Below are 12,657 nucleotides of genomic sequence, written 5' to 3' on the forward strand. Positions count from 1 at the left end.
TGCACACCATATGACTTTTCAGGTCATTTGTCCACCTTAAATAGGACAGCAAGAACAAGCACACACTGATCTCCTTCAGCTAAGGAGGTTTGGGGGAAGATAGTTTACACTGAGACCATGAGAAACACTAGTGTGACCTCAAACCAGAACCAAAACATAAACAGAAGTGATAACCAATTGGTCTCTGAGTGCCTACTGCAGGGTGAGGAGATTATTATGGTATGGCTTATTATGGTTAGTAGTCCTACTGTGGGTCACGTGACAACAGAGTTAAAGAGCTCTCATAGGCACAAGGCACAATATCATGACATTCAACTCCTCCCTGGGAGGAACTTCTCCATACACACACACACACACACACACACACACACACACACACACACACACACACACACACACACACACACACACACACACACACACACACACACACACACACACACACACACACACACACACACACACACACACACACACACGCAGTCTCTCTCTCCAACTGACACACACAGACAAATTCACAGACACATAAACAAACATGTACAGACACAAATACACACACACACACACATTCAGCTGAATGCTGATGTACAGTCTTACAGAGTTGGCACGCACGCATACACACACGCTTCCCTCGTGTTCAGAGAGATACGAGGCCCACAGAGAGATCAGAGCGCTGAAGGCTGAGGGCTCACTAAACCACAGAATCAAACTCTGGCACCCTTTCACAGTAAACGCCCGCTCTGATTTCCCCCAAAAAATACGACAGGAAGAAACAAAAAAAACACACACAGCACTGCTCTAATCTGCTCAGCTGATCCCTGGGACGGGATAAGGAGATTGGCTCACTAAGCCCCTGGCATGGGCACACACACACACACACACACACTTAATATGCCAACACATGAACACTCACAAACACACCCACACAACATGGGACAATTTTACTTCTACTCCCCACTATCTCATAGCTCAAACACACACACACACACACACACACACACACACACACACACACACACACACACACACACACACACACACACACACACACACACACACACACTTTATGAAAAGACGGGGAACACAGGACCCTGGTCCCTGCCTGACCTCACACCCTGAGACTAGAGGAGCTGGCCAAACACCCAACCACAGGCACAGGAATTCCCTGCACCGGCAAAGCCTATGGCGTCAAGGGTCCCAGCGAGTTTACAGTGTCTTGTCCCAGGCAGCTACTTAGCTAGTAGCCAGTGTTAGCTATCCAAAGTGCAAAAAGTGAAGGCATATCAGTAATTATGAAAATGAATGTCTCATTGTGTTGTATTCTCATTGTAAGAAAACATGATCCAGACTTTTGTAAACATTGAGCTAAAGTTTAAAGTGTTGAATCAACATTTCTTTAAACCTCTCAGCAGGCAAACTAAAGCTAGATCACTGAAAGCAGGCTAACGTTAAAATCAGTACACTGCTACCACATCATATGACTCCACAATTAGATCCTGGCTGGCGTATTGACAATGACTTCGTCCAGTCAGAATCCCACAAATGAGTACAAAATATTTCAATAAAATACCAAACATTATAGACTATGATAATGTATTAACTATCCAGCAAAATACTTTTTTAAATGAATGGCGACGTCACAGGCATTGACGGTCCAGGAAGTCCTATGTCTCTATGCACCTAACCCAGACACCAATCGAATCTAAGCCGGATGTCTTATCGCAGATCACACTCAGTGTGGCAGCCTGCAATCACGGGGCACCACCACATGCTACAGATCACAGACTACAAACCAAAAATGTGGCAGAGTGTGTGAAACACTTTATAAATCGACTGATTATTTAAGGTGACGTCAAATAGAATAGAGCAACTGGTGTGCCACTGGCAGTCCTAGACCCAGACTCGTGCCAGACCTGAACCATACCCCCTGCCAGGGTCGGCTGTCCTCAGGGTGGTGATGCGCCCCCTGAATGACTGACGTGGTTATGCAATGGGGATGACCAGGCAGGACTGGCACAGCGAGGGCCAGAGACCTAGAGTCACTCAGACGCGTCACACATTGGTCACCGTTTCTCTGAGATACCAAAGAGGCTCTTCCCACGCCATGTGGTGCACTGTGGTGCACCCTTCTGTATTTCACACTCTTCAGTGCAGATTACAGTGCAACCCATAGAAACTGGAATCAAACACACGGTTTTTCCAGGCCATGTGGTGCCCTATGGCCCACCTTCTGGACAGTGTAACTGCATCATGAGTGTCTAGAGAGTCAAATGTTCAGGAACAGTTACACACTGGCACTTTGTACTTACTTAAAACTAGACACTTGCCTATGAAAATTTGGAGCGCCATGCTGCTGACACACACTGCTAATTACTATGTCAGAATGTGAGAAACTGCATACATGTTCCCCACACACATAATGCTACATATTAAGTATGCATACATGCCCATCAGGAATTCTGAAGCACGTATTGTTAATTGTGTAGTGACATTCTAGTGAACTTTCTACATAGCCATCGTGCCAATTGTATGGGAAGGGACCACCCGGTTGATTTCAATGTATACTGGAGCCCAGTATTACAATGCAATTTTGCATTATCAAACTGATTAATATCCAAATGATTTGACTCCACTATGAAACATGTGGTTCTACAGCAAGTACACAAAGACTAATACATTTGGCCCAGTGTATTGGGTCAAGCACTTATCGTGGCATGAATGCAAGCATTACACACATATACTCACATACAGACAGACAGACAGACAGACAGACAGACAGAGAGACAGAGAGACAGACAGACAGACAGACAGACAGACAGACAGACAGACAGACAGACACACACACACACACACACACCTCCACCGTGCAGGTGTAGTCGGAGCCGTCCAGCAGTGTGACTCTGCACTGCATCTTCCTGAGATGGTTGGGGGGGCCGTGGGTGGGTCTGGACAGACGGAAGCTTCTGGAAGATCTGTGGGAGCGCTGGTCCTCAGAGGAGGTACGGGCGCCCAATGTACTGCCTGCTGATGAGGAGGAGGGGTCCTCGGCGATCTAGGGAAGCAGGGCATAAAAAAAAGAGAGAGAGAGAGAGCGAGAGAGAGAGCGAGAGAGAGAGAGGGATGTATAACAAAGTATACCACTCAAGAAAAATACCTAATCCTGAAGTAGACTGAATAGAACATAAAAAATAAAAAACAATGCAGTTAAAAAAAAGTGTACGTGTCTTACGTAAGAAGATGTTGCAGAATTCAGCAAAACTTTACTGTATGGACACCTTGTCCTGTCACAGGCTTACTGTACATTGTTATGTAATCTCAATGTGAATTAATGAAGGATCAGGCTTCATATTTCTGCCACTAACTGATTAGCCATATTTCACTTCTGTACAGAGTCGGTCATATATGGCATAAGTGTACCTTCAGTCCCAACCAGAGAAACAAAACTGGCCATTATCTGTTTAAAAACAATACTTCTTGTCCATATTTACCTGCCATCAAAAGTATGAATGCTTCAACGCACACACACACACACACACACACACACACACACACACACACACACACACACACACACACACACACACACACACACACACACACACACACACACACACACACACACACACACACACACACACACACACACACACACACACACACACACACACACACACACACACACCTTGATCTCCCCCTGCAGTGTTAAGGCCGTGGCCATCAGGGCAGCTAATAGGGGTGAAATGTGTGGCCGTGTCCACAGCTAAACCCTACAGAGTCACAAAGCCACGGCTCAGGCCAGCAAATCCAATCCTTCCAGCTCACTGCCACCCAAACACTCCCCTGGAGAAGTTCACACAGGGGGTGTGTGTGTGTGTGTGTGTGTGTGTGTGTGTGTGTGTTACCTCTGTCGCTGCTGGGAAGCTCTCTCTTGGAGGCCTGTGTGACGCTGAGGGCGGTTGGGACTGAGATGGAGCTGCGGTTGCTGCTGCTGTGGTCGGCGTCTGCTCCTCCTTATTCTGCTCTTTCCTCTGCGCTCCCTTTCTCTTTCCTCGCCTCTTCTCTTTCTTCTTCTCCTCCCTCTGTTCCTCCTGCCGTTCCTTCGGAGGCCCTGAGTCTGACCCTGAGGCCGTCGTCATAGCGAATCACACTACATAGAGGAGACAGAGAGAAAAAAAAAGACCTTACAGTCAGGCTCTGTATGTCTGGATTTTAACTTTCATTTTATAGGATTTACACTGAATCAACCAAAATCAACCTTTAAATCCCTGATCCAATGCAGGCCCAGGAAGCACACCTCATAGGAGGTAGCCTCTAAGCAGGATAACTCTGGTAGACATACTGAGGTGAAATTATATTTCATTTTCATTTCATTCATCAACTTCATTTCACAGTCACACATCGAATGTGTACTTTGGACCCAAGTCAAGAGCTTGTGGGTTTCAAGTGAGCCGTGGCAGCTGCCTAAGGGACTCCATAGCATGAGGTAGCCCTTGGGCAAGCCAGACAAGAGCCTGACAGTCAGCAGACTTCAGCCATACTGACCACCCTAAGGGACATTTGAAAAGGGTCACGTGGGAACACACTCCAGGAAGCTCTAAAAGTCTCCTCTCAAACAACACGGATGATTCTTAACGTCTGCAGAGAACCACACAATCAATGGCAGACAGAGCAGACATCCATGGCTAAGGTGAGCTACAGTCCATTTGTCTTAAACCGGCTCTTGTTGCTTGTGTTGGGTCTCACTACAGGTAGATGCTGGGTTCCTGCAGTTCTACAGGCCCAACTCATGAGAGTGTTGGCTCCAGCTAGAGGGGTTGGGATGAGGTCATCATTGACGCGGAGTTGGATCTTACCCACTTGGCTTCCCTCGGCCATAACAGCAGGAAAGAGCAGGGGGTGTGTGTGATGTAAAATGTTTTCAATGTAAAAAAACTCACAGACAGGCTATCTGGAGTGTGTTTCTAAGTTGAGGATGCTTGTCATTTGTGGCTGTGTGTTTGTGTCTGTGGGAAAACAGGTACACACACGTTCATACTGCAAAGGTCTATTTATGGCTGAGAGTTTACTCTTTGGCATGTGGGGTCGAGTAGGAGCTGTGAGTGCATGAAGGAGACTGCCCTGATTACACACACACACACACACACACACACAGACACAGACACAGACACAGACACACAGACACACACACACACACACACACACACACACACACACACACACACACACACACACACACACACACACACACACACACACACACACACACACACACACACACACACGGCTGTCAGACACTGGGAGGTTGCTACTTAGCAGTATTCTTTCTTGTCAAGGATACAGAGGGAAAACTCACTGTGGAGTGCAGAGCTATTTGTAAATCAGCATCAGATCCTTCATGCCTAGTTGAATGCGTATTAGCTGATTTGAGCGCATTAGTAAGCTATCTGGTGACTTTTCTGTGTTGTTTCTGAAGTTTCAGTTTGTTTTTGTGTGGTTTTAAGGGAATGAGATTAGCGAGTGGTGCCAACTCATGGGGGTTTTGCCTGGACATTCCTGGCTTCTGTCCCAGCAGAAGGAAAAAAACAATCCGCTGGGATTATGATTATGGGATCTCACTGGAGGGTGCATGGGGCCAATGTGGAGAGTAATTAAATACGAATCAGTTTTCATTTCACCAGTGTTCATAAAAACCCAATCAAGGCTGATGTGACTAGTATGACTTATCTGCAAATGCAAACACACTGCTTCATTTAGAAATAATGTAGGGCGGTCGATTAGAAAAACAAATTGAACCTAATTAAATACACGCTTCTATATTGATAGCATATCAATTTGCCATGAGAAGCATTTAAAAAATCTGTCAGATTTGCTATTGATGTGAAGTGACAAATACAAAAGTAAACAAGCATTGGCAGGGTGCACACATTAACGACAAACAACACATTAACTCTATTTAATGAACAACACATTTACTTTATTCCTGATTAACCCATAGTTTCTCTAAAATTAGCGAGCTAACCAACTTAAGTATTTTCAAACTACACCAACAACTAAAGCACTGATCTAATCTTGCTAGCTTGTGGACTTGTGAATAACTCCAAGACCTAACATCCAACTACCAATACAACCCAAAGCTTCACATCAAAAGCATGCAGTGGGAGAAATACAAACTATTACAGCAACGTAGACAGGCCACTATATCCATCCAATATGGCCGCCGCTGAGCAGTGCACAGTGCCATATGGGATCAAGGCGCATCATAGAGTGTGATTACTCTCCATTCATTTTATTTTTTTTTACGCATTTTTCTATGATTAATGAATTGACCTTAGAGTGTTATTTTGACAACCCAGTGAGGAGAGGATAGCCATGGAGAAGACATGAGGTGAGAGGAGAGGAGGAAGAGAAGGGTATGGGAGAGCAGGGGGAAAAGGAGGAGCGAGGGAGCAGGAGCATCTGAGAGCTTTATGAGGAAAAGGAAAAAGAAAACAGGAGATGATATATGGTAAAGAAAGGAAGAGATGAGGATGGAGAGAAGAGAAGAGAATAAGAGAGGAAAGGTTTTGAAGTCAGAGGACAGAGGAGAGGAAAACAACAAGAGAGGAGATAAGAGGGGGAGCTGCAGCTAACCCTCTTGCAGCCCGCCACCTGAGGCAGAATGAAGGGGGGGGGGGGGGGGGGGGGGGGGGGGAGATGAGTGGGTAGCTGCCGTTCCTCTACCACTGAGGTCACGCTTCCTGTTCAGTGAGGCCATACACACTTGGGCTGAAATTAGGCCCTTACATCATGGCCTTCGTCTCGCTGCTTTTCAGGAGAGCTGATGTCAAAGAACTAAAATGACCTGGAACAGAGAACATGCCACAAGCCCATCCAGGCGTTTTATAGGTCAGTGCTCTGGACCTAGAGGGCGACCAGGAGAGAGTGACCTCAAAGTGAGATGATAAGAGGCTGAGAGCTTAAAAAAAAAGTGCAATGACACAATCACAACATAGAAAGATGCAGTATCTGAAATAAGACAGAAGACCAACATCACCACTAAAAGGGCTTTCTGAGCGTCAGCGGAACAGCGTCTTCATAGAAAGAGCACAAACAGGGAGATGGGCCACACAGGAGTCACACAGGAGGCAGATGCAAGGCCCAGCATGGCACTCAGTTTGGGACTCATTACATCTCAGTGAGCTTAGGTGAGAAAAACTAGTTTGGTTATATGGGGTTGTGCCAAAAATAAATGACATATTCAGTGAGAATAAGAAATGGGTGAATACTGGCCTAATAAATGATAAATGGTGCTTAATGCAGTCATGAATACAGGGACCAATTAGTTATGTGTTAATGGCTGACATTTGTTCCCTATAGTAAAGTGTTACCATTTTGGTTTATTGACTATTATACATTATTATTTCAACTAACTCCTACCCAGTTAAGGTCTGTGTGTTGGAGTCCCCCTCCTCTTCCTCCCCCTCTTTCTCCTCCTCTTCCACCACCTCCTCCTCCTCCTCCTCGTTCTCTTTCTCCTCCTCTTCCACCTCCTCCTCGTTCTCTCTCTCCCACTCCCACTCTTTCCCCCCTCATCTCTCCCCGTGGCCAGCTGTGGCTGGTGTCACGCCTGTCTGTGAGGTAACCCACATCGCTGGCACGGCGCCTCTGAAGCTGAGAGTTTGCCATGGGAGAGCCATCTGGTATACCCACAATGCCTTGAGGCAGAGGCACAAAGAGGACCACAGCTGTGCAAGCCCCTCTTTCTCAAACATCTCCACCCCCCCTTGTGCCTTCTGGGGGCTGCCGAGGTGGCACAGGGGCGACTGCGATGCCCTTTCTGACACATCCGCGCTCATGTGATCCTACACCCCTCTGAGAACAACACAGCTGTGGTGCTGGCACAGGCCAGAGAAGTTGCCTGCTGTTTCTGAGCGAGCATGATAATCGCTAACGCCACAGAGCCTCTCAGGACAGCTAGAATCACAATGGTGTCCGTCGGACGATAAGTGACATGGGAAACGCTCAAACTAGGTAGTAGCACCAGCTTACCATTCAAGGGGATTTTTAAAATAGAAATAAAATGAAATGCCAAAAAAAAAAGACAGCAAAAAACACAATCTACTCATTTTCTATACATTGCGAAGATCAAGTTGATCACATTCTTAATGAAACGCTTGCCAATCAGCCACATACATAGGACATAGTCAGTCCAGACCATTCCATAGAAATCTAGTCTCTAGCCAAGGCTTCACCACCCCTGCACAACCAATGGACCCTCCATTTAGAAACCACTGCATAGCACAGTATTAGGCAAATGCAGGGGCCTCATGTTTAGGACCTGAGATCGGACATCAGGTCTTTAAATGGAGTAAGTCATTGACCGGCAGCGGCAATCTACTGATGATCTAGAGCACATGCTGTCTGAAAGTGGCTCTTCTTCACAGTGCAAGGACTAGGGCCATTAAGATGAGCTGATGAGGGCTGTTGGCATATGTGTGAAGACACTGACTAATGATTGGGCGGGTTCCGTGTGTGTGTGTGTGTGTGTGTGTGTGTGTGTGTGTATATATGTGTGATAATGAGAGATGGCTTGCATAAGCACACGACTAAAGGGCATGCAGCTGTCTGTGTAGTGTGCTTTCCCTCCTCCACATCTCTCTCTCACTCACACACACACACACACACACACACACACACACACACACACACACACACACACACACACACACACACACACACACACACACACACACACACAAAGCATCATCAAAGTAAGCTCGGCCATTCACCTGACATGTACACTCGCAGAATCTATGCTCCTGGTTCCTAAGGGTCCTTAATATTAAACCACACACATCACTGAGCACCAGAACCTACCAGCATGCCAGACATTACATCTAGGCCCCCTAGAGTACATACCAATGTCTAGAACAAGTTTTATATTAACAATTATTTCTTTTTAATTGAATTATTTTATCCAAAAAGATAAATGCTTAACACAGTAGTGACTAGATATCAAGGTCACCAACCTGGTGAAACTTGCATCCTGCTCTACATGTTAAGAGGTATTCATACTTGTGGTTTGGCCATTCACCCAGCTATCTGTAACATGCAGGTCTTTAGGGGCAAGTGGAAGAAGGCACACATTTAGGTGCGGCAGCTTAATGCTGCCTCAGAAAAAGGTAGAAAAAAAAAAGAGAACTGCTCTTGCTTATGTTTCATGGCATTCGATGGATAGGAATAGAATAACGAACATGTGAAGTGTATGAATATGCAAGTGAAACAAGAGATGACGAGGAAGACAGTCAAAGCCTTTTCTTGTAGGCCACCTCGTAGCGCGAGACCCAAACAATACCAGGGCAATAGGTTTGGTACCCAGGGAACACACACAGTAGTAACATGTATACCTTCCCTGCTCTGTTCTGGCTTAAAACACCTGCTTAGTAACTGAACATAAAACCTCCATATGCAAAACCTTTCAGACCTGTCTGTGTTGTAACAGCATACAGGACCATTGCTTAGTGATTAGCTAAAAAAAAATATTCCAACCTATTCATATTCCCATCACACTTTTAGAAACATATTTGAGCATAATTACACAGCATTGCCGAGGCATGGTGGAGTGCTGTTATAGGCAATGATGTTTTGCTGCCAGGAAATACTGCTTCATTTTCAGGAACAATCAGTGCATTCTTTTTAATCATCTGTTGCCATAGGAACAAGGCAGAGGCTAGGGTTTATATCACTTTGTGAGTAGGTGCTGTTTGATGGTTTATTGTGGTGTGTGTGTGTGTGTGTGAGAGAGAGTGAGTGAGAGAGAATGAGACAGAGAATGAGAGAGTGAGACTGAGAGCAAAATTGAGAGATTAAAGAATAAAACTAACAGAAAGAGACCAGATCTAAAGGTATGGAGATTGACAGCGTAATGGAGAGCTACAAAGGCCTATATCAGTACAGATGGAGATAAAGAGAGAGAGAGAATGCTTGATGTTTGATTATATATATCATTGATGCACCAGTCACTCTCAGGAGACCATGGAACGGGAGATCATCACTCGGTGTGGCTGTGAAGCCATATATGTACACACACAATATAATAACATAGACATACACATTATAATCATAAATATATATATGGACATACTACTAGTATGTTTGGTGAGTATTTATGGCAAATATGAGCATACTGTACATTCTAGTGTGTGTCTGTTAAACCAGCCTGCACACCCCCCCCCCCCCACAGACTCCCCCGAGGTCACGCAAAATCCTTCTGCTCCCTGCAACCCTGAGGAGCCATCAACAGAACTCTCCCAAGACACACATTCATCAGGTCACAAACACAGTGTCCAGGGGCTGATGACATTTTGACCAAATTTAGCGAGACATGTATAGAAAGATCAACTCTGTTTTGTGAAGCTTCACCATGGACCCATCCATCCTGTTCTTCCCCCGGTGGTCAGACATGTGGTCAGTGGCTGATTCTGGACCCCCTGCAGGTCTATCCACAGGACAGAGGGGCCCCCAGGATGCCTTAACCCCCGGAGAACCCTGCGTCTGAGCTCTGCTAATTAAATCAGGCACAGATGGGTCTAAATCATGTCTGGACTTCAGGGCAAGACTAAATCCGGAAGAAGCTGCGTGACTTCAACTGCACATCTTCAATCCAATGCGGCCTTGGCAACAAGGACACCAAACTATGCGTTATGGTAATGGTTATGGTAATTTCACCCCGTGCACTCTGTTGAAATAGTGACGACAACAACACAGTGCCTGTCGCATCCATGCTTCTGTGTGTCTTGAACTACAGAAACATTTAACTGAAACATGAGGGGGACAAGAGGAGCAAATAGAGAGACAGATTTCATGAGCCGCCTCAAGATTCCTCAGGCAAGTAAACCCAGATGAGCTCGCTACTGACGCCTGTGGTCCTTCAGCCCGTTCCGTTGTTTTTTTGGTGAGACTGAGGCGAATCATCAAAACAGCGTGGGTTTACTGTAAGCTTAACCACCACTACGCGCGTCCTAAAACCGTCAAGAAGAAAACTGTGATGTCACGCCCTCGAGCTGTGCGATGATGCGTCCAAGCCACACCTACTGCACTGCAGGACCATAAAACATGCCGCTGTTTTGAAAAATAAAATAAAAAAACGTACATTTGTATTTATGAATTCTGCTAGCAATCGTATATTCAGCAACACACGCAAAGAGATGACGTGCTGACCCCGAGGCATCGTCTGAGCTGAACTCAAGATTTTCATTTCGGTTTACAGAATAGGCTACTCAACGCTAAACCAGTTGCCTTCCTACTGTGCTGTCACTCCATCAATGTAGGATACCGTTAACTACAGCCACTCGCGGTTCTATCAATAAATGCAGGAATGCATATACGTGCCACAGCTCACAGACGCTGTGCCAATGTAAATGCAATCAACTAGAAAAAACAGCACGCATTACAGAAATCTTCTTAGCAAAGCCACAGAGACGCCAAACTACATGTTTCTACAGTATGCTATTAAACACTTCAAACACATACGAAAAGCCGGGCAGACATGCGTCAGGCCATCAACCCTCTGGTAGGCTTTATTAAGGATAAGGCATTCTCATCATAATCCAGCTCAGACCGAAAGGAAATATTTCCTTAGCGAAAGACCGAATTTCTCTACCTGGCATTAACATGATCTGCAACATTGGCTTTACTGCAGCAAATAAGACACTATAACTGACATTACCGTATAATTGGTCTCTTTGCTCCGTCCGGTGAAGATGTGTGTTCGGCCCGGTGTAGAGGCTGCTGACAGCGGTAACGCTTAGTTTGAGACCCCGCTCTCATGATCGGAGCAGTCAGGCTCTGAGCTCGCAGAGGATTCTGGGATTGTAGTTCTGTGCCTTCAGTACCAGAGCCTGAGTTTGTTTGGCTAATAATTCATGCCCCACGCCCCATACAATGTAGTGTTTTGTTTGGTCCATCTGATTTATTGTGTACAGTAGGTACTTTAATGTTCAGTAATGTAGCTAGTAGATAGGCTATATTATGTAGGACATTTCTACAACTACAGTCTAATATGACCTGTAGTTTTTATGTATGATTTATTTTGTGATCATACAGTGTTTTAAAACCAAAAGTGACAAGTTTTGGAAGTTTTCTGCAATAAGGAATGATTTTGCACAAATAACTCATCTATATCTCAATCACTATCTATATCTTAACAATGTATCAACAGACACAAATGGAAAATTGGAAAAGGATGTGACAGTTGTACACTGTACCAGCTCTTGGACCAATCATGAATGAGGAATAGTGAGGAAGTTTTACCCGAACTAGCCTGGCTCCACCCGCCTATTGCTCACAGCTCAGTTTTCGCTGTGATTATAGTCTGGAAACTCTATTCGTAAGATGGATCGCTGGTCTATTCTGAGTGGCCTCCAATCAGTGACCAGTGGGGGTGGCTTAGTGCGATGAAATGAAGCGAAGTGAAGTGAAATGCACAAGGTTCAATAATCCACCTCCCCTTTACCCGAGCAAGGTTGCCACCCTTTTCAAATCAACCACACCTGAATCAGCACATCAAATAACATTAGCAATACTGACAGTTTAATTCAATGCCAGCTATCATTTAGCATTTAAAAATTGATATCTAGCCACTGTTGTTCAGGTGAATAACAATACAAGAAAAAGCCC

At 45.3% G+C, this 12,657-nt stretch overlaps 1 protein-coding gene across 6 annotated transcripts in view; it reads right to left on the minus strand.

The window, feature by feature from the left end:
- The window catches only part of epb41l3b (erythrocyte membrane protein band 4.1-like 3b), a 39,732-nt gene extending 27,780 nt beyond the window's left edge, over positions 1-11,952 (minus strand). For 3 of the 6 annotated variants that reach the window (XM_031560452.2, XM_031560451.2, XM_031560450.2), the window contains exons 1-3: positions 11,708-11,944; positions 3,903-4,147; positions 2,858-3,052 (exon numbers count right to left, since the gene is read on the minus strand). In XM_031560452.2, the coding sequence (XP_031416312.1) occupies positions 2,858-3,052; positions 3,903-4,136 (429 nt within the window). In that variant the 5' untranslated portion in view covers positions 4,137-4,147; positions 11,708-11,944. Of the gene's footprint in view, positions 1-2,857; positions 3,053-3,902; positions 4,148-11,707 lie in introns of all 6 variants that reach the window. The other 3 variants (XM_031560453.2, XM_042703109.1, XM_031560454.2) reach the window with 3 other exon arrangements.
- Between the last annotated feature and the right edge of the window lie 705 nt (positions 11,953-12,657).

The sequence above is a fragment of the Clupea harengus genome, chromosome 22 (genome assembly GCF_900700415.2).
Source record: "Clupea harengus chromosome 22, Ch_v2.0.2, whole genome shotgun sequence".
Classification (NCBI taxonomy): domain Eukaryota; kingdom Metazoa; phylum Chordata; class Actinopteri; order Clupeiformes; family Clupeidae; genus Clupea; species Clupea harengus.